This window comes from Neodiprion virginianus, chromosome 6, assembly GCF_021901495.1.
Source record: "Neodiprion virginianus isolate iyNeoVirg1 chromosome 6, iyNeoVirg1.1, whole genome shotgun sequence".
Taxonomy (NCBI): Eukaryota; Metazoa; Arthropoda; class Insecta; order Hymenoptera; family Diprionidae; genus Neodiprion; species Neodiprion virginianus.
Window position 1 is genome coordinate 11,040,040 of NC_060882.1, and position 22,806 is coordinate 11,062,845.

At 37.0% G+C, this 22,806-nt stretch overlaps 3 protein-coding genes across 5 annotated transcripts; 1 reads left to right on the top strand and 2 right to left on the bottom strand.

Annotated features, from left to right (window-relative positions):
• Nucleotides 1–17: 17 nt before the first annotated feature.
• LOC124306864 (uncharacterized) lies at nt 18–2,134 on the bottom strand. Of its 3 annotated transcripts, none has more exons than XR_006908700.1 (3): nt 1,943–2,133; nt 1,403–1,585; nt 19–534 (listed from the first exon to the last, which is right to left on the bottom strand). XR_006908700.1 is itself a non-coding variant. In XM_046767963.1 (2 exons), the coding sequence occupies exons 1-2, from the start codon at nt 1,815–1,817 to the stop codon at nt 183–185; spliced, it is 765 nt and encodes a 254-aa protein (XP_046623919.1). In that variant the 5' UTR covers nt 1,818–2,134; the 3' UTR covers nt 18–182. The 3 variants fall into 3 exon arrangements, 1 of the variants encoding a protein (XP_046623919.1); XR_006908699.1 differs by having other exon boundaries at nt 20–534; nt 1,953–2,133; XM_046767963.1 differs by having other exon boundaries at nt 18–532; nt 1,403–2,134.
• A 2,227-nt stretch (nt 2,135–4,361) lies between these two features.
• LOC124306965 (lysophospholipid acyltransferase 5) lies at nt 4,362–11,723 on the top strand. The gene is made up of 9 exons (XM_046768183.1): nt 4,362–4,388; nt 6,416–6,611; nt 6,947–7,054; nt 7,980–8,102; nt 8,935–9,050; nt 9,135–9,293; nt 9,411–9,638; nt 9,730–10,038; nt 10,443–11,723. The coding sequence occupies exons 1-9, from the start codon at nt 4,377–4,379 to the stop codon at nt 10,713–10,715; spliced, it is 1,524 nt and encodes a 507-aa protein (XP_046624139.1). The 5' UTR covers nt 4,362–4,376; the 3' UTR covers nt 10,716–11,723.
• Nucleotides 11,724–13,382: 1,659 nt separating this feature from the next.
• On the bottom strand, nt 13,383–17,259 carry LOC124307196 (extensin). Its single transcript, XM_046768645.1, has 3 exons — nt 17,121–17,259; nt 14,189–14,665; nt 13,383–14,090 (listed from the first exon to the last, which is right to left on the bottom strand). The coding sequence occupies exons 1-3, from the start codon at nt 17,133–17,135 to the stop codon at nt 13,947–13,949; spliced, it is 636 nt and encodes a 211-aa protein (XP_046624601.1). The 5' UTR covers nt 17,136–17,259; the 3' UTR covers nt 13,383–13,946.
• Between the last annotated feature and the right edge of the window lie 5,547 nt (nt 17,260–22,806).

The following is a 22,806-nucleotide window of genomic DNA, read 5'->3' on the forward strand; positions in this document are numbered from 1 at the left end:
ATATTTATTCATTTCATTTGTATAACTTGGTTACTTAATATCGTACCAATTGTAGTCCCATACATTGAAAATCTTGACAAGTATGAGTGGTAACGACATATTGCGTGTCAACTGGTAGTAAAAACAATTCGTGAAAAAAAACATTGAACAATTATTAAATGATTGTTAAGTGCCACAAAATTCTAAAATTCTGCTTCTTCAATTCCACTTTGTGATTGAAATCGTTGATGATGATACACCGAGCACCCATGTGTTTCCAACAACATTCTCTCGTACTCGGCGTCATCGTGGCAGTATTTCAATTTTAAATTACCATTCAATGGATTGTTACATTTTTTACTATCGTGATTAACTAATTTACCATGGTTACCTGCTGCGTGGAAACAGCTATTAACCGTAGCCATTAATTCCTGTTGCTCACGATATTTCAATTCACCATTTATGCACAGTCGTGCCGATTTACAACGCATCTCGGCCAATCCACAGTCTTTGGCGTACGTTCTACCATGGTAAGTGCAGCAGTTACCACTACCTCTGAAAAGAAATACTCTCTTATTTAGTGCCTAATTAATTGTGTCCGCCACAGAACAAACAAAAAATAAATAATGGCTGTATCATTATATCAGAATATCATAACGACGTGCAAGTATTATATTATGAAAGTTACAGTCGCTTAATAACTAAATTATTACTAGTCTTAATATTAATTACTTGGGCTCATTCGATGAGTAGACCCAGCAACCTGTGGTATGCTTTACTCTACTATTGATAACGCAAGGTGTAGTTCACAAAGGATTGGAAGGCTCTCAAATTATCTTCGTCTCTCGTTCGATTCCGTTGGCCATCGTTTTTAACAATAAAAGAGAAAGAAGAAAACGCACAGAAAAACATTTTCAAAACTAAATTTGGCTGTTGGAAAAATTGTATGATCAAAAGTTGTCTGTGTAATTGATTTGTTCGTTTGTTCATTCGTTTACACTACTCGGGAATTTTAAATGGTGGATTTCGATTAAATAGGCAACTTCAACGATTAAAGGAAGATTCAAAACTATCTCGCATCAGCGATATTTTTAGCAATCATTTTCAACACTGGCGCTCTTTGTTCCCGTAAAAAAATACACACTTCATGCCACCAGACAGACGGAAGTTTTTATGTTCTATTCGGCGAAATGAAGCCGAAATATCGTACAGGTAAACGAATGCGTATCTGTATGCGTGATAAAAGATATATTGTATATACAAACACGTATGCAGATAGGTATGTAAATGCTGATAAATATAACTTATGACACATGATTTACGTACATACATATACATATATAGCGCTCGATTATTTCGGGTATAATCCATGAAATCCATACTCAACATACGAAACAGGAAAATGGATAATCAAAAATTATACCTTTCCGTAATCTTTTGAACTGATCCGGGTCAGCGAGCATCAGCTCTCCGTTATTGTTGCGCTTCCGGTTGTATCGGGCCTGACACGCTTGCTGTCGGTCCTGGCCGAAAGCGCCGGGTCTCGATACCGGATGATCGTGATCGTCCGAAGTATAAACAGCCGGATTAACCCCGCGCAAAGCCTCTGGAATCACGCAATAGTTATTTACGAGATCAGCGGCACGGCCTTCGTCGTCGGTTTCCATTGCACCGTGGCAGTTTCCGCTCGTTGTATCTTTCATATTCACGTCCCAGCAGCTACTACTACAATTACCCGGCTCCGGGTTCACGTTATTTTGCGGCACAAAACCGTAGTACGCATTACCCGATACGTAAGGTGTACCGCTGATACCATAATACGCCTTGCTAACGGCCATCGTATTATTCTATTTGATATACAATATATTCACGAAAGAAGTATCAAAAACGGGAAACAAACCACACGCGCAATGAGACTACACGATACTAGGAACTGAAGGCTCAATATTTGCACTGCTACTACCAACTACTACCTCACGACACCGTTGCCTGTGGACAACTGAACACTGATCACTGAATCGCTTGGTCGAGAACGGAGAACAACGCGTCGCGTCCTATAACCATTCGCTCCTCCCTAACCCCAACGGCCGGTATTTCTTGTAAACCAGAATTGACTTATCCGTAGCGCCTGTGGTAAGTTGTACAGTTCAGGGTTGCCAGATAAATGGTACTTTAAGTCGCCAAGAGGGAGCGCACAAAGAGCCAAATGTAGCCAACCTCCCAGATAAAATAACCCCTAGGTGACAATAAAAAAAAAATTTTGCTGCCGCGTGTCTCTAATGAAAATATTGGCGGGTATTAAAAGATGAAGTATTATCCAAAACGCAAAATACGAGCACTGATTTTGGGGCTGTACTCAACGTTGATTGTAGTTGAGTAAATATTTTGTCTACAGGTTATTAAAGATTTGCATATTAATTCAGTATATTTCAAAATGTGTTTCCGTGGATTCAGGCTTTCCGAGCGTTCGTTCCGTAACACAAATGAATGTTGGGTCTCATGCATAGAGAACGTTTACTTGGCGCTGTTATTTGGGATTTCAAAATGCGTGTACATAAGGCATTACATTACAACGGATATAACGGATTAACACGCATTCTTAAATCCGGTATTGCTACGTCGCTTATAGTAAAACCGGAATAACAGCCGCCGTGTAAACGTACTCATAGACTGAGGCTACGTTCAACATAAGCGCGGTTGAGCGGTAACGAATCAAAATGCATGAAATATATTATTCACTAGATATAGTGAAATTCAAAATAAAAATTCCTCGGAAAACCATTAGCACACCGTTAGGGTGGGCCCGAAGGGCTGGTATGGCAACATGATTTTGTATTTTAATAAAAAAATTGTCCACGTTTCAAACAGGCTGCCACTGATAAGTATACAAGTTCTTGTTATAAAACTGCTTAAGAAAAGATGGCATACCGATTGTGTAAAAATTTTGTACAGCTACGGAATAATATTCCGTAATTTTAATCAATACAAAATTTGTTATAATATTAAGTTAGTACCCTAAATTGTTGATATGCAATATGGCATACAAGTTGTGCGGGCTTATCGTATTAAAAATGTAATCAATCGTTCTTTACTAATTCGATTTTCCGACGTTGTCACGTTGGTCCACTGTTGCATGACCGTTATACATGTGATGGTCATAAAATCGACATCGACGTGGAGAATGACATACGAGAAAAGGAGAATGATAACGAGGAAGAGCCAAACTTTGAAATAAATATTCCGGAGTGATGGAAGAAAAATTACTCCATAATTATGATTTATATGCTTGATATCCAATAAACGCTAATGTCATAAATTCTATTATTATTCTCTAATTTTATGAACCTGAGACCTCGTCAATTGCTATGTTATTTGTTATTCCACCTACATATACCATGATTATAATAAAAACAGAAAGGCATAAAAAATGTTATGTTTATCTTACAACGGATTTCTCTCTGTCTGCATCTGCTTTTAATATTTTCCTCAAGATTGGACATTATCGATCTGTATACGATTTCTTATTCCACCTACATATACCATGTTTGTAATAAAAACAATAGGACATACTGCTTAAGAACGCAGAAATTTTTTATTCTATCTTGCAATGTTTTTTGGGTATGCCTGTAGTGTTTACCCTCTCAAACGATATACCAATTTAATGTACATCATACGTTTCCATAAACTGTATGAAAATAAAATGGTATAATAATTAAAATCACGGAATGCTATTCCATGATTGTACAAAATTTTTGCAATGCAAACGGTACTTGGGCATATGCAATCGACATGCCATATTTTCTTAAGCAATTTTAATACAAGAACTTGTATACTTATCAGTGGCAGCCTGTTTCAAATTGCGGAAGTTTTCCTTATTCAAATACAAGTTCACATAACTATACCAGCCCTTTAGGCCCATCCTATTGGTATGCCAATGGCTTTCCGAGGAATTTTTATTTTGTATTTCATTACAAAACACATGACAGCCTGATTCAAATCGTATTAAAACACATCATTTTTGAACAAATAACGAATCATTTTTTAATATGAACAGCCCATGACTACTTTTTGATTCATGAATCATTATCATTAGAATATACGGATAATATTGTCCTCTGAAAGTCATATTGAGTAAAATCGTATCCTAAAATCTGTCGGTATCCCCCGGTCTATTATAGATTAGAGAAGACAGAGGTATGCTGGGAGAACTCCTCTCTCTTTTCAATCGGCGTGATGGTGGGAGACAAGACAACAGAGCAGGATGGAACAGCCATGGATATAGGCGCGTGATTTCTCCTCGTTCTCCTCTACCATTTCGATCCATTGAATTCAGTGTTCGATCCCTGCCACTAATATCATCGGACAAAGGGTCACTCCAATTTTTCATGGACAGATAGATGGCGCGGATAGTAAGTCGTAGACTGCGGAGTGAGAATTCGATCACACGTAATAATTATGTAATATAGCATTAATTTATTCGTTCCGAAGACCCATTTGTGAATCAGGCACAATTTCTCACGTTTGTCTTTAGCGGATTCACACGTTATTGACAATTCTTACTGTTCATTGTTCATCGATGACCACAATACCACTATAGTTCGAGTATAATTGTTCCTATCTCATATTCTAGATCCTGATTGATTGTTTCATGTGGTCGCGCCTCCTTTTCGCTAACGATTTCTCTAAGGATAGAGTTGCTTTTTTCGGGCAACCTTAGGCGTATTATCAAGAATTTTTTCAAAGAATATTTTTTGTTTATCGCAATGAAACTGAAAAAAATATTTTTATTTATATTATTATACAAGCTGGCCTGGCCGATCATGTTGTTCTGTTTTTTCCGGTAGGTGCGCCATAATTCGTTAACAATACGCAAAATAAGTTATCAATCACCGCCAATCGGATCTTAACTGAGCATAGCCATGAACCGTCCTCTCGACAATATAAACATATTGTATGAATACGACCTTAATCGATCAAGTAGTTCAGAAGTTAAACGAACACTAACAGACGCACGGAAGAATTTTATACCTGTATAAAGATAGTGCAGGAATTTTTTTGTCACACAAGATTGCATCCTTAAGGTGGTGCAAGCTGAGCTGTAAGACTGCTGAAAAGTAAAATCCAGGCATATTTGTAATCGGAAAACTAGTCTCTATCGTCTGAACTATGATGGTTTTTTTTTTTTTCTTAATCAACAAAATGGTACAATTTTAAAAACTTTCTGATTTTTCATATGATGTAAAACTCATTATTGCCCTACAAATCGGAATTTTCAAATTTGATAGTTGTCTGTAATTCGTAAGGAGGCAAGGTGTTCTTTTTAAGTTGCAAACAGACAGTTTCGAGATAAATGCGTTAAAAGTTTTTTTTGCAGCCTCGATGGGGATAAAAATAATATTTTTTTTTCCTCTTTTGCAAGTTACACTTAATCAGTAATTCGCATGCCATACTGTGGACCTTGCACCTCTAGGAGGGGGTCAAAGACCAACAATACAGCAACAACAGCCGCTGCCCGTTCGCCACCTGGGACGATGAGCTTTAAGGTGCACAATGTTTGATAAAAACGGAACCATAAATTGTGCGTTGAGAAAATTTTCAGCCTGTTTGTAGATGAATAAAACACAAACCTGGAAATCCTAGCTGATCCCCTTCGCGAGATATTTAATTTTTTATGATTTTTCAATTATTTTTCAATATCAACCACTTTCGGCATTACCCAGGACCAACGGCGAAGACGTTGTCGTAATATAGCCCCATTTTTATATTTTTTGTGTTTTTTTTTATTGTTTTCTATTTTATATTTTTTTATGTGAGGTTTTTTTGCGCTGCGATGCTCTTAGAAAGTGCTCATGGTCAACGATTTAAAAAAAAAGTTAATTATATGTAAATTCAGTAAAAAAGACTCGATGATCCATTAAAAAAATATGAATAATTCAGGGACCATTGTAATGATTGGGACATAAACACAACTGTTTCCGTCGCTTTTATTTATTTTTTTTTCAAACGTCTTCATGTATTCATTTACAAATGTGTTGCCTTTCATTTTGAACTCTAAATGTTTCCGATTAAAAGATTCGACCAACTTTTTCAGACATATCTGTACAATGATACGTAATCGAAGAATGACAATTCATAACGAACTACAAAATACGGTAACAGTCAGCTGTACCAGCTAATTCGACTTATATATTGTTATTATGCACCTGTAAATTATCAATGCTCGTACGTAATACGTCGATGTCGATTTTTTGCTTTTCAAATGAAATGCACACCATGGTTGTACATTCTGTATTAGGCCAAACGAACTTTGATTGGTTTTTAGCGGAGCGATATTCGTTACTGACCAATAACAACCATTTAGTTCCTACGTCACGATTTTCCTCCAATCGAAGCTTAGTACACCAGAGTTTCAGAATTCGAATTTATGTCGTGTCAGTCGTTGCGTCGCTGGACTCCCGTCAGCGGTCAGATCATCGCGCACAATTGGTGGCGACAGGTGGCGATAGCCGCGAGCGCATTTGGAATTTCAAACATGGCCACCGAGGTGATTAACCAGAGCTGGTTGGCAGGCTTAGCGACATCATTAAACGTACCTGAAGCTGCAGTTCGACTTTTGGCTTCTATTCTACTAGGTAAGTGATGTTTTATATTTCAATACATATTACTGGGTAGTTGTCATTAATCGGACTACAATAAAATGGCGCTTTTCTGAAACGGCCAGGAATCTCGGTCATAACCTAATTCGTACGTAAATTTCCTTGACATTTGCAGATCGCTGCTTGTCATTTTTATTTCATTGACTTTGACAACTGAAGTAAAAATCTTCGATATCGTTGTGAATTTGGGTTGCGGTTATTCTTTTTATCGAGTATTCTTGTACCGAATGTTGACACTTAATTTTCTGTAAATATTTTTATCAATACAAACTTTAACTATCAAATACTAAAATGTTTTGTTTAATTTACAGGTTTTCCATTGGCACTGTTTCACAGATATAAGCTATATGGCAAGGAGCAAACCTTGCAACACATATTTTTTATACTCTCCGGGTTGAGCATTGGGTATTGGAATTACGGTAAGATTGTTATGCTTGAGAAATTTCTATCATACACATTGTGTAATCCTATAAATGTCGTTTAAAGATTTATTTATAGTTATAAACACAATTACACAACTGTTTCAGCCTCTTAATTTCTTGCCTTTTGCTTTAATGCGAAGTTTTTTCTTTATGAAGTGCTTCACGAATGTACACTTGGTTTCTTATTAATCAGAGTATGTTCAAGAATATAAAAGGTCATAATCTCAATGCAAATGCAAAATTTTTATAAAATATTATACACTCAAAAATAATAGCTGTTTGAAAAATTGTCATATTTTAGTTTCAGTTGTTAGGGAAGTTTGTCCGGCAAAAAATTAATTACAGCTTTGTGTAAATCTGATTTCATTTCATTTCTAACAGTTTCACAAGATTCCAAAAGAATTCAGTAGATTTCAATATATCAAGAAGATGATGCAAAATTTCTCAACACTTAATTTAGATTTGAAGATTTTGTGGGATTTTAATTTTTTTAAAAAAAGACTTCATACATTTTCAGCAGTTTTAGAGAATTTGAATATTGTAGTAAATTTCACAAAGTGGATTGTAACAGAGTTACAAGTGGCCCTATTTTTTATTTGAGTCAAGAGAGAATTAGTAGTAGAAACTGAATAATGCACAATTAAAAAACTATCATCCAAATTTACTTATGCATATGTGGTGAATTAACAGAGTTCTGTCAGCTAATAGTTTTATAATATTATACATTTAAATTCTACAAGTGTAATACTTATCAGTTGATAGCATGAGGCTGAACTACATCTCAGATAAGATAGCCATTGCCTTACTCATGGTACATTTCCTTTTTCAAGTTTTTACACATTGTAATAACGTTATCTTTATTTCGAGTTCAGATTTGTTGTTAATTTTAATACCGCTCATTTTCAATTATAAATATTTCTAGGTACGGATATCCTGCACTCTGCATTTTCACTATGTGTTACCTATCTGATATTGAAGATAGTTGGTGGAACGAATTTATCGGTGATCATGTCCTTTGTATTCAACTTGACATACTTGCTAGTGGGTAAGCAAACTTCATTGTTATTCTGAATAATTAGACTTGGAACATATGACGTCTGATGCTATAATAATCGTAAGAATACAGTCAATACAGCCTATAATTTGACTTTCAGTGCCCCTCAATCCAATAGAATGAATTTTCTTTTTTTTTCCCTTTTGTAATAGCTCTTACTGCTCATAATTTAATTGTAAATTATTTGAAGTTGTACGTACTGCTCAGGAATGCAATGGGTACAATTACAATCATGGCTTCATCTACTCTTTGTGAAGATAAGCTTAACAAACGATACTTTGTTCTGAACAAGCAACGCTATTTACAAAGAGCTCCCATTAAAATGCTGAAGTGGCGATTAAAAGTGTTGTATTCAGAAACTACATGTCCCGTTCATCGTAACATAACAGCATCATCCAACCTCTGATTGACAATAATAATATATGGCTTATACTGTTTATAATAACATGATAGAGCCAAGCCATGAGACAAGCACATATTATCAAAAAAACAACAAACCTGTTTACAAGTGCAAGCAGTTTGATGAGAATGACGACATTTTCTTATTTATGTTGTGGGTCAAAGTTGAAGTGTGTGAAGACATGAATTCGATTCATGTGTCATTGCATAAACATATAATGCAATTGATGATAAAATTTTTAGGATAATTTAACTGTAATTTGGAATACACACAGGTAACATATTTTCCCAGTGATTGCAAAAACTTGATCATTAACTGAAATATGTTTGGGCATTATGAAGTTTTAGTCAAAAAATGTTCCCATTATTTGATTTATTTATTTGCTAAAGCATTTATTCATTCATTCTCAATTTTTGTTTGAAGGTTATTATACAACAAGTACAGAGGAATACGATATAAAATGGACAATGCCACAATGTGTATTGACCTTGAGGCTAATAGGGTTAGCATTCGATCTATACGACGGCAGAAAAAAAGAAGTACGAATAAAACTATTTTTATGATTACAAGTTGTTAGGAATGTAACGCACAATTCATTATTTGTTTTTGGTTAAAAAATTTAGGAAATGCTATCAGCATCCCAAAAGGAGACAGCCTTAAAATCGGTGCCATCGTTTTTAGAGATCGCAGCCTACATATATTTTCCTGGTTCGTTTTTAGTCGGTCCGCAATTTAGCATGAACCGATATCTCAAGTACGTCAATGGCGAGTTGAGGGATCCGGTATGTCAGTTTTTACTTAATACTTTCCTCATTCGCTGGTATTTCCATTTTTGAGAACAGTTATTCTTCAATCCTGTTTTACAACGTTACTGGTATTCAATTGTTTGTGTGTTATAGGACTCCTCAAACGAATTGCCACCTTGTATAGTTCCTGGTTTTTTGAGAGCTCTGGCTGGTTTTGGCTACATTGTAGTTTTCCAACTTGGCTCCATGTACGTTTCTGACGACTATATAGTTGACTCATCGTTTTCTAACGAGAGCTTTTGGAAGCGGTGGTTCTTATTGGGACTGTGGGGTCGAGTTAATTTATATAAGTATATCAGTTGCTGGCTGATAACTGAGGGGGTAATAACTACTTACCTAAATATTGAATCAAGTTATTTGAAGAAAACTGAGTTGAAATACTTGAACGTAACGCACTATGATTTTTTGTCAGGTCTGTATTGTTTTTGGTATAACTTATAATGGAAAAGACGAAAACGGGGTCCAAAGATGGGACGGTTGTGCCAATGTCAAGCTATTGGTATTCGAAAACGCGACACAATTCAATCATTACATTCTTTCCTTCAATACGAATACTAATCACTGGTGTGCCGAGTATATCTACAAGAGATTGAAGTTCTTAGGATCAAAATTCTACAGCCAAGCAGCGACTTTAATATTCCTTGCCGTTTGGCACGGTTTTCACAGTGGATATTATATATGTTTCTTCATCGAATTCATCATTATGTATTTTGAAAAAGACGTAAGTTTCATTAATATTGCCTCTGATTAATTATCATTATCTCATCAAAGTTCTGAGCGTCAGCAAATGCAATCGTTTCGTTTTTTCCTATTAAACTACAATTAGTAACAGTGGGGTGTCAGTGCGCTAAGAAAAAAAAGTTAAAAACCTGCTTGCAAAATACAGTTTATCGAATTTGAATGTAAATTTGCGTTCATGGTTTTTTTTAGATTCCCGAGTTTTATTATGATGTCTAAATTGTGACTCTTGCTTTGCATGAAATGTGTTATCGTCTGCAATCATTACCGCAGAACAATTTGGCATTGTTGGTTCAAACGTATCTGGGGTGTTTAGCATTTCCATCCTCTACCATTCGATACTCGATCTAATGCAAATGGAAACTATGATGATAATTTGTTTTTCAGATTGGACCTGTACTTAATTCAAATAAGAAGTTGCAGGCACATTTGAGCAATCCTATAATAGCAGTGCTGGTCTGGTTTGTCATGAAAATATACACGTTTGTATTCATGGGCTATGCGCTAATACCATTTGTCTTACTTAAGCACAGTAAATACTTACAAGTATTTGCGACTTTTCATTTTCTCGGACATATACTATTCATGGGCTACCCATTGATAGCCCCATTTCTGAAATCACTTATTCGAGAAAATCGACAGAGATCACACAACGAATAGAGGATATATGTAAATTCATATTCCATGCGAATTTATGACGGGTACTTTTTAGAATCAACGTTCTTTTTCACTTTGCCAAATAATCAAAGAAATTAAACGTTTGACACTTAAACTATTGTGATGAACTTTTATGTCATACTCGATTTAAATGGTCAGTAGATTTGAGTGTTCTTGTATCAATCAACATATTCTGTCCATCTATTATCAATGGCAAAGACGAGAATATTCGATCACATATTATTGTATCGTCATACGCAGTTTGAGTTGAAAAAATTGATTCCTGTATTGAATTTCCAATACAGTCAATTCTGAAACTATCTGTGCAAATTTTTAATTGTTGCGACTAACAACCTGAAAACTCTACCTCCAAAGATTGAGATAGAAAAGAGTATTATAGCTGTAACACAGGTATACAAGTATACATGTAATTAATGGATAAAGTGAACATTATTTTATGGGAGAGTCAAATCCAATAGGAAATTCAATCGAAAGAATATACAATATGATCGAATAGTAGATCCAACAGAGTATGACAGTGGAACAGAGTATTTTGTAATTTTGTAAGTAAATCAGTGAAAAGGTGGAAAATACGTAGAGGCTTCGGCACGTAATTACTTCGAGACAGGGATTTGATTCATGTATACAAAGTCGCGTGATACATAGGCAATTTATTGCGAGTTGATGAGAATAACGAAATATCTTTTCCTATGCAATCTTTTTGGAAGATGGTAAAGAAATTTCAGAAGCTTTATTGTCCAAAGCTCAAATTTACTCTTATGTCCCATAATGTTTATCATGGTACAATACATTATTTATTTATTTATAATAATATGTATATTAATATAATTTTTCGGTCAATTCATCAATGGTCTTCAATGTACTTTATTAAATTATGCTAAACAAAACTAGGACAAATCCCAAAGTATTTGCCACAAATTAGCAATTAAGTGTGACTTTGTAAGACTATTTCTCATTTGTTCCATAAATATATTTTTGAGCATTGTAAAATATTTTCGTTTATTTCCTAATTCTAAAAGTTATACTACTGTTTGACGACTTTCTTCATCTCTTTTTAATGTGAATTTACCTAAAAATTTATAAAACTGCACGTGTGAAATCTAATTAGCAAATCGTGACAGTTTTATGGTATCGAATTATCAGATAAATTTTATTATTCCAATTGTTGCTATTGTGAAAGCAATGTTTTCGAAATAGTGAATTTATTGTATCATTCAACTTTACAATTGCTATCTATATATTTACCTTCCAGATTTCCTACATTGATCTCATGAAGCAGGGTGATTTAGAATGTTTTTGATTGAAGATTATGAAATTAGGTATGAAATTATCCAAAAAAAACTAAAGTTGGTTCTATACAATAGTAATACGGAGACGAAAATTCAATACGACAGCAAAAATTTGTCACCTTAGATTCTATGGTCGAAATAACAAAATATCACCTTAAGACAAATGTTTGATGTATTGTTAATTGTCAGTTTTTCAACTTCAATGTGTATATCAGGACATCTTGTTAAATGATTTAATGGCCGCTTCTGTCATTGCTATGTGCTAAAAAATATTTTTTACGCTACCACCTCCAACAACCAACTAAGTACTTTGTCGTTTTTGACTGGAGGTATCACAGAAAATAGGATTTGTGGCATGTACTCTTCTTGACTCGTGAGTTTCCGTTTTGTTCGTCAAGAATTTTATGCGCTCTATTTTATGCGCACTTGCCACGAAAATAACTGTTACATATTATGTATTCAAAATTTTGTTTGGGTCAAGTAGCATAGAATTCTAACCGAACAGTTGATATAGTATGTCGATTTTGCAGCAGAGCTGATAGCTCTCATGCCCACATCACAACGATTGTTGAGTTGTTCTACCTCAAATCAACTAACAAACGTTCGCATCTGAACGCCAACTTTCCTCGTTTTTTTCTCTTTACAAATTTTTTTAAATCCTCCGCTTTGTACACAATAATAATTATGGTGCAGCTATCATGTTAAGAATTGATGTCATCTCTGTTAAAACTCGTGGAACTTGCATTACTTGACGTTGAAGGACGAAGTCGTAACGGAAATTTGGAGACAATCACAAATAGTTAGGAATCTCTGTGGTAGCATTCTATACTATAGATGATCTTGAATTTTATGCTATTTTGAAACTCTAATAAATTGAGATACTTGGAGAATTCGAGTCTTCGAATTGATAAGATCTGATTTAATGGTCACGAATGTCAATCACATTTGCAATTTTCATGTACTGCCATTTGTGTGATGTGTCTTATTGACACCGGTGTTGACGAAACAAGTTGAAATTGAATTTTAATGTGTTTTCATCATTTTATAACGTATTTACCAGTTATTTCGAAACAAAACCGGTTGTTCATTAGTTATTGAACGATGATTAAAAGAAAAAGAAGGTCCCAAAATACCAGACTTCGATTACACGCTTTTCTTCGTCGTTCTCTCTCTTTTCTCTGCAGTTTTTTTCTGCTATAAGCATGTTCCGTTACTTGCGATAAATAGGTCTTACAAAATGATTCTCTCCACCCGCCACAAAAATTCATAACACTATGTATTTCTTGGTGTATTGAATTGTAATACGCGTTATGAGGCTGTTATTAAACGCGGAATAACGGGAGGGACACATTGAGAAGTCTTTAAATATTGAAATGTTGTATTTTCATAAGTTTTCTTACAAAACAGACAACTTAATATTTAGACTTACTGCCTACATTATAAAAAATATAAAATTACAAAGGTACTTTGAGATAGGTTTATAAGTAAGTATTATGAGTTTCCGCGTTTGCTGATTGACTTTTTACCTTTGTGCTCTGATTAACTCAGTGCTATTAAAAAATTTCGAGTTCTTGTGTTGTATCTATTACCCTGCCTTTAGTTCGTTATTCCAAACGTCGTCTCATCGTTGAAAATTTCGGTATTGAATTTAACATTTGGCAGTTGCAGCAGTATTCGTATCGCTGTATGTCAGGTTGTCTATATCTCCGACGTTGCTCTATACGATCGCGGTGCTTTGATGTTAACTTTATTCCTAATCTCTACATATTGCCTACTGGCTACTAGTCGAATAGCTCTCTACCATTGAACCATAAAAGCGCAGTCATCAGGGTCATACCGAAACTCGACGTTACATATTGCCAATTGACGGTGATAAATACGCGATAGTGATTAACGATCACCGTTGTATACTGTCAACATATGATTAGTAAGGTCCGCTCGCCGATGGCGCGGGTGCGCCGTAGCTGTCGGAAACCGAACCTGCGGATGAAGATGATGATCCATGGCCAGATGGTGCTGGGGCTCCGTATTCGCTTCCAACAGATGCTGGGTATCCGCCCTGTTCCTTCTGTTCATGAAACATCAAATGAAATGTTATAAAATCACGTAAACAACAAATCCGTCAATTGCGTGCGCCTGGTCCCATCAGCGAATCCAATCACTCACCTGCGTCTTGTATCTGATGAAGTAAACTTCCGGTTTGCTCGGTTGAGTTGGCTGCTGAGTAGGAAGGACGACCTCTGGTGCCTCCTCTGGTTTCTTCACCAAGACGTAGATCAGAGTCTTTTCTTCGTCCTGTGGTGGCAGAGGTGGCAGGACAGGAGCAGTTGGGGTTGGCGGGGTAGGTGCCTTGATGAAGACAATTTTGTAGTGCTTCTGGGGCGGCGGAGGCTGGTGCACGGGCTTTGGGGCTTTGTACTCAGGGGCTTCTGGCGGCGGTACGTGGACGTAGACGTGTTTGTGGATCACCGCCTGTTGGGCTGGAGGTCCGTACGATTCCTGGATGACTGGAGAACCGTAGCTCGCGCTGGGCAGCGACGGTGCCGGGGCGCCGTAGGAAGATGAGGAGCCGAAGCTAGATGGCGGAAGGTACGATGGCGGTTCCGGCCTTGCCAAGGACACTGCGCAGACCGCACTGAATACCTGGAACAATCGAACGATTTCTAGTTTCACGAATGCCTCTGTAATTTCACCTCTGCCTCTGGCTCCTCAATTCCCCGGATCAGCGTTCGGGCGAGAGTGTGTTGTGTTTTATTACAGAGAGCGTTTCACCTTCGGCATTTATATGTACCACGCCGTGCCCGCATGTGAGAGAATAATTGGTAAAAGGTGTAGCGGGACAAATAATGTTATATTACAGATTAAGAAACACACGAATTTTATGCCTTTCGAGGCTGGCGGGTATGCCGTCTTGATGCCCGGCGATGTTATATATAGTGCAATGATGATGGATTTCACGCTTTCGTAGGCATCGTAATGCCCTGCCGTAATTGCCACAATCTTGTACACGTGTTACCTACTAATTACGTCCGGTAGAAAATTGAGTCCAACCCATCCCGGAAAATAAGTCCCGAACAGTATAAATGTTGCGTCAGCAAATTATAATCTATGTCCTGTAGGATTATCCCCTTCCTAATTCTGTATCTCAAAGTGAGGATTGCGAAATTTGTTGTTGTGCCACTTTTCGCATTTCGAATTTTTGAGTTTTGACCTTAGTCCCAATACGATCTACGCCTACGATTTATTTACGCATTTTAAATTCTTGGTATAAAGAAGACCGTAGAGATGAATGATGACCTAGGAATGCCAGAGATTGGGTAATGTGACAAAATATCATATACATCTTCGTTCACGATAGTTTTATACCAGTTCCACAACCAGTTTTTTTTCGATCCACAGAATTTTTTACGAATTAATTTTGTCATCTACTGTGTAGTTGCATAATAATTGGCCAAGTATAACCAGCTACTGATAATGATAATTAATTCATATGTTACTAATCGTGGCATTAAATTCCTAGAGATGTAGCACGGTACTCCATGTATAGCTAATTGAAATACTGCTGTAATACTTTCAATATTTCATTCAAATATTTTTTCGGTTGGGTAAAAGATCATTATTTGTGGATACTCTTAATTAGATGCAAGAGAAAACCAACGAAATGGAAAGTTAAGTGAGATGTATAATTTATAAGCATTCCTCTCCTGGTTCATAATTATATGTTTCAATGTGGCTCGGTGGTATTTCTTGCTCTACCGGGGATCTCACGCTGGATGGTCAGATATTAATGATAAAACTATATGTGTAGAAAGGCCATATATTCGACTGCCGTTGGATATAATGATTCTTTCGACCTTATTTTTAGCTTCGCTTCAAGTTCAAGAACTCCTTAACGACTCGTCGCTATGTAAGTACCGATAAAAATTACTCCTTTTCCTACACCTAATGATCATTTCGCTGGTCACATTAAATATTTTTCTAGCTTCACACATAGCGCAAGGTCCATAGAACACAAAAACTCTGTTGCATTTTTTCTTATGCATTAATAAGCTAAACAAGTTTTCACTTATTTTTAGTCTATTTCTCCGTTGGAACAGCAGAAAAAAAATAACAAAAATAAAAAAATTGAATGTAGAGCAAGAACTTTCGTTTAAGAAACTCCGATGAAAATTCCTACCCTCAGCACAAGCGATATCGATTGTCGAGAATAATAGAAGCAATTGTGTTCATTAGGACAGCTAGTTTGTCATCCACGTAACAGAGCGTCTTGGCACATGTTCATCCAACTATTGGCTGGACGTATTGTCCGTAGACAAAAAAAAAAAAAAAATATATGTATATTACCGGTACACTAACTTCTTAAACTGACATTTATAGTTCTCAAAATCTGCGTTAATATACTAATTGCGCACTTGCGAAGACGATGAAATCAAAACAAAAATTTCAGTATTTGTAATATATCGGATGACACGAGATTATACAGCGCATAAAATTTTTGTACGTCGAGAAAATGAATTGTACAGCAATGATAAGTACATCATTTATTTCCAAGCATTGCCTCTCAAACCGTTACTCAGAAATGGTGGTCAGAAATCAAATCATAAGATTAGATCTCATATCAGGAAGAGGAAATAATGCAGTAATAACGTGCACGTTAAGAAAAATGATTGTACGGATTAATTGAGAAATTAAAACTTTGACAAAATACCCTCAATCTGTTTTGTTAAACGTCCGTTAACACTCTTTCAGTGCGATCCACATCGACTACACCAGCGCAAACGAAAAGTGATTCTTTCGAAAGCTACAACTTTTTATAACGAAGTTAGACGTCCCCTTGAACAGCCTTACCCAAAAACCAATGATACGTTCTAAAGTATGGCTAAAAGTGAATTTCAAGATTTAAACTTCGAGTTATGGTTTACTGACGCGATTTCTTTTAACGGAAAAAGTTGAGTTTATCCGGACTGGAGGAACAATCACTTTCTAGAAACAATTTCACGTGCGATTCGGTGTTCATACGACATCCGTTTCGGTTAAGGTCCGCGAAATAAAGATGTTTGCATTCGAATTAGACACACTCAAAAATAATATTACTTACTAATAGGACCTTCATTATATCGCGCTTATTCGAAGGTTTGAACGGATAGCCTTTTACTCGATTCAAAGCTCGACGATGATGGACCACCTTAGCTCACTGCCTGGGTCATACACAATCACTGACTCGGTATGCCGCGGTAGCGCCTCTTCTTCACTTTTATACCTTGGCCAACTCCCCCAAAGACCAGCAGCACCCCGCGTGTTGCATGGCCTGTCCGGTTGATTACCGCGTCAGAAGTTGCCGGTGGAGGGGACATGGTAACCCGTGCATGGTGCAAGGCAAGCCAAATCAAGGACCCGTTTGATTGGGGCATGAGGGCCGTCCCAGCGAACCTCTTACTCAACCCGGGACCAAGGGATACCCTACTGCGGTACTTTATCTTGGTGGTGTAATTCATGACGCGCAAAGTGCCGTAATTTAATCGTTACGATGGAATTCATCGAAGAGTTACAAATTTAAGTACACTTTTCGTGTAGTATGGATCTAAGATGGTTGAAATATAGATTTATGTAGCATTGGGTCAGTTTGTGTCTAACGGCTTCGTTCTGTATCGAGCAATCAGATGAATTCGAACTCTAAACGTGCAGGCCTGCTACGGTGTTACTGATCTATTAAGTACCCCTCCACCGAAGCCGAAAAGAAATTTTATACACGCACCAGTAGTGTTAATGGATGATTTGTTGAATTCACATTGCAGATATAAACACCGAAGAGCAGAGAAAAGAAAAACAGGATGTGTCAGCGATGACCTTGTCCCCCTTTTTGTAGCATCCGTCCGTATTTCGTTCATATCTACATAGGTATTTAACTTTAGAACAGTTTACTTTTTGGATTAAGTTCAGCCTAACCTCCCCTAATGTATAGTAAATTTAGATCGAATGTGATTTCTTGAATCTATATTGTGCTTTGATCATCGTAAAAAGTTTACACCACCGTAACTTACCTGGTCACGGTGTGAAAATCTGCTATCGAATCTGAAACCGTTTTCGATTTCTCAGATTCGACTCGTTCCACATGATAGATAATGGTACTGGACGTTTTGGAGTTGAATTTACACCGAATCGTGTCAGGCTTGAATGCTGGATGGATTACGAATCTGGGATATATGGAAGAGTTTGGATTTGGCCTCAAATTTGCACCACTGAAGGCTCATGCTAATGTTATCTGAAATTAAAACCAACTCGTTAAAGTGTAGGACAGTCGATTATTTACTTAAAAAATGTAAAAGATACAGCATTGAGATGCTTAGGATTAAAGAATTGTGTCTTTTATAACCGCAGTGATAAATCAGCATAAATTGTTATTTTGGCTCAAACTGGTGCACTATAAGTTGCATTAATTTGTTCTTATTGTATCGGGGAAAGGGGTTTAAAACCGGTGTGGTTAACATGTCAGGGTAACTAAAAAGATATTCGCCAATGACAGTGGTGAACAGTTTTGAGTTAATGCGACGACAGTAAATAAGATTTAAAGATAATAAGCAGTGTATTTTTTCATAATGCACCCCTGAAGCCCACTGCTGTAGCCATAACACAAGCATTACGAAATAGCGTAGACTCAATTTGAACCTATAACCTATCATATTAACAAACTCTTAACTGAGCTTTGGATCCGTAGATTTTTGCTCGCTTGGAAATACCACTATAGTGATCCACGAAACCACCACGTTGTAAAGCTTTGCTTTGCACCAATCACCCGCGATAATCGTGTCACCAATTACGGTACCCTTGTACTTTTTTTTTTTTATAAACATTTATCGAAATCATTGAAATATGTTGTGTAACGTGGAACAGAATGAACCAACTGTGCGGAACTGCGAAAGTCCTTGCTCCGCCTCTTTTTAGTCATCAGGTATGTGCATTGTATCCATATAGGTATAACGGCATGCACTTATAAGTTTGTGACAGGTGCAGCATGTAATTACTACCCCAATTCGAAGAGATATTTGTATGAGTATTTTTCGCACGGATAATTGTTGCGACATCACTCATACTTGTACGACTACCTATTAATTGTACTTCAAGCTAATTTTCAGCTTTTTGCAGTCATCGTTTTCTTTCTGTTTTATTTCTCACTCTTCTATATAGCAGTTTGTCGGCATTCTAAGTAATACAGAAGATATTTATTTCGAAGAATTCATTCATAGTGCACGAAGAGTAAGGTAGTAGAGATTCATTTCAAAATAACGAAATCAACTTGATGTGGATAATTGTCGGATATTTTTCTTTTTTGCATCTGGTCTGCTACGGTTTCCACATTAATTCCTCCGTCAGACTTTCTCCGCTGACCAAATAATTACAAGGCGTCCTCACCTTGGGATGAAGTACTCACTGTAACCTGCATGTAGATCACATATCCTTACGTAGCTGATGGTTGGTATGGTCTATCAAATTATATGCAATCACGTTACGAACTATCATAGGTTTTCGTTACGACAATCATAGATTTATGATCAGTTCAAATCATGATTCAAATGCTACCAGCGGGCAACAGACGTGATTTGGATGGGCAAGTCGCGTGAAAGAATTTCACTTTGGTATTTTATTTAGGCTTAAGCGAGGTAGTATGCGGAGAGTCGAAGCGCCTTGATAAATGGATCATCTATGCTTGGAGGGGGGCTGTCGTAGAACTTGCGTACTAGGAGGAGATATTCCTCGATATGTTAATTCGAGTTACGCTAACTTGAGAGCTGCGTATAGTTGTTAACCAATAGCTGGTTGCGTACTGTATTTAAAGGGAAGAAAGAAGAAGAAGAAGTTTGAAAGAGAAAATGCGTATATTTATTTGCTTATTAACTACCGTAATGATGACGCGAATAAATTGAATACTCGGATGGTGAATGTTTTGATCAAATTTCAATGTCCACATCGGTTCTGAAATCCTTGGGCATAAGTTCATCTCATGAAAGATGAATTTCCATACCAAGGTATAAATTCCTTGATTAGCATTTACTACGTTGGCCAATTTTATTTAAACGTATATGTGCACAAGGATCTAAAGTGACACTGAAACGATACGTATTTGACAATGGAGAAACGAACGAAAATTAAGATGAATTTGAACTTTGAAATCTGTCCAAGCTAAATTCCACGACTATCGCATTACGAGATTGAATCAAAGACTACCGGTTTACCTGTGACAAAAATATTTCCCATAAACATTGACAGATTATAATCATTATAACGCATGCATGTACCTATACAATGAACCCACGGTAGGTTTTATGGAGTAAGGGTCGGTACTACTTTGCAAATAGAGGAAAAGATCTGAATTATCCGAATGATAAAACTATACCATGCATGGCAATTTAGGAAAATTTATTCTACCTTTCATTTCATTTTCACACGAGAAGGGTGGTGCGATTGTACCTCCTCAAGTTCGTACGTCGTTACCTGCATACCTGACACAACTCTGGATTCACGGTGCGAAGCGTAACGGTTTATGGTCATTAGCCTAATTAGAATCCAGATTCGTCACGGATCGGATCGTTTCTCATATATATTCACAAAAAAAAAAAGAAATTCCATACAAACTGTGTGTTTTCAAAAATAAGGAAGTCAGAGAAGCTTTAAAAAGTTGAAAGTCATTACGCGCAATTGGATTAGGATCTGTAAAAATTCAACAGAATATACATTCTTAAAGTTTGCTTGCCCCTAGTGCAGTCTGGCGAGATATTCTCTGACCAGCGTTCACTCGCGACATTTTCCCCGCGTAATTCGCACCTACGTGTTAAACGATAGTGAGAGTTCAGTATGTACCTGTTGTGCATTCTATTATCGCTGTAAAATCGTGATTACTGTCAACGTACTAAATTAAGTTCACTACGTGCAACCTATGCGACTAGAGTACTGTTATTGTTATTAGGTAGAAGAATAAACCGCAGGTCGATATTCGCAGCGTAACTTGATCGCGAATTTTTTTCCCACCAGCAAGATCAGTACTTTACTCGTTGTAAGAAATGGTCTCAAGGTCTCGATTTCATGTGGGCGAACGTATATGCAGTCATGTCCCCCCGGCTGGTCTTGTACCCGTGGAAAACACACAGCTTGAATCGAAAGTGATCGAAGCCACGCGGCATTCTTTTGAATTGAGGTTATGCAAGTGTGATGAGGTAGGTACGTACGTATGCGTATCTTAAATGTATGAAATTTGTAAGCTTTGACCGTCCGCTTTGCGTCGCGTCGCGTCGGGTCTGCTCTTGAATACCGTCAACCAACTTTTATGCCATTCACTTTCTTACTGCATTAACCGCTAACGCGGGGACGAAATACCCGTCAGATATACTCTCACACTGTACGCATACGTATCCGATATTATCCACGATGGATTATAATAGATGCACTGTAAGAAACAATTTCGGCCAATAATGAATTTTTCATGTCGAAATCAACACGTTTACCAAATCCATTTTATTCCTCCGTATGATTTCGTCCATTTTCCGATCACGTGGTGAATGATGCATTTTACAAAGATAAACTGTAGGCAGATTTTCACACGATACATAAATGTCATTGATACATCACAAGATGTAACGAGTCATTAAAAGTACTGCGAGCGGCCATCAGACGTCGCAAGGCGTTCGACATTCCCGCGATGAAAGTAGATCGGGTATTGCGACAACAATGATCGGAGACTGAAGCTACAAAACCACCCCACATTTCATCTGGCGCGTAATTGGAATTATCCTTCTGCCAATGCTAGATCTGCTTCAAATAAATTTTGCCTCTTAAACACTGATTGCACATTCGGAGAAGTTATATCCTGACGCGAACTTGTGGGTTTTAAAAGCATCGAAATTATTGTTGTGTTGGTATACGCTGTTTCGACGCATGTACTAGCGGTTCAATGAAGACCCGTTTCCAGACTCATTTTCAGTGTTGAAATTCCCATAAACCACTGTTCAAAACTCGGCAATGTTTACCGAAAGGATGAGGTTAATTTTGCGTCAAATATGCGAGTCGTTAATAGATTGAAATTGATTTAAATGACTAATTAATGTATAGTAGCTCGATAATTTTTTTCACATAGCGAGACTATTTCGAGGTCAGTGTGTCCCGTATCAGTACAATTGTATTTGTTGGTAATTGCTGAGATTTTAAGTATAAAAAAAATTCTCAATGGTATTTTCCTTCATTCTTGACTTACACATACAGGTTCGATCCTCTTGTTTATTCACCGCATGAAGCAGGTACGTACCTACCGGTTGCGTTTTGCAACGCTCGTAATTGTAATTAGCACGACTTTCTCCAGCCGTTGTTGCGGTTCGACGAAATTGGTCTAAACGTGTACATACCCGTCTTACGTATGGTACATCTGACAATAAGTAACGGAATTGTTCAATATGATGCGGTAAGACTTTAGATATTTTTGGAACGCAGTGAGGAAAAAAATTACCATACTTATCCACGATGTTATGTGTTATAAACGTGTGAACGCGTGTGATGTAGGCATTTCATACGCGTATAAAGTGAGGCGATTGGATATACTGTAACAGTTTTTGCCACCGTTTGTAAAAGTTGAACTGATCTTCAGCACGGTTTCACTTACTTTCAATGAACATGTACCTCGACTGCGTCTGGATTCACGTAATCGTCTGCGGATCTTTCATCTTTCATCAGATTACCAGTTATACTTGAAATACGGCTAACGATGCACGATGATGATGATGGTGGTGCAGGCTGGTTAC

What these genes read in the sequence shown, in the direction of transcription:
- LOC124306965 (XM_046768183.1), top strand. An exon ending in CATTGGGTATTGGAATTACG is followed by an intron (nt 7,055 to 7,979) that starts GTAAGATTGTTA and finishes AAATATTTCTAG; the next exon opens with GTACGGATATCCTGCACTCT. An exon ending in TTATGTATTTTGAAAAAGAC is followed by an intron (nt 10,039 to 10,442) that starts GTAAGTTTCATT and finishes TTTGTTTTTCAG; the next exon opens with ATTGGACCTGTACTTAATTC.
- LOC124306864 (XM_046767963.1), bottom strand. Translation starts at nt 1,817, where the DNA reads ATGGCCGTTAGCAAGGCGTATTATGGTATCAGCGGTACACCTTACGTA. An exon ending in GTTCAAAAGATTACGGAAAG is followed by an intron (nt 533 to 1,402) that starts GTATAATTTTTG and finishes TTCTTTTCAGAG; the next exon opens with GTAGTGGTAACTGCTGCACT.
- LOC124307196 (XM_046768645.1), bottom strand. An exon ending in TCATCAGATACAAGACGCAG is followed by an intron (nt 14,091 to 14,188) that starts GTGAGTGATTGG and finishes TTTCATGAACAG; the next exon opens with AAGGAACAGGGCGGATACCC.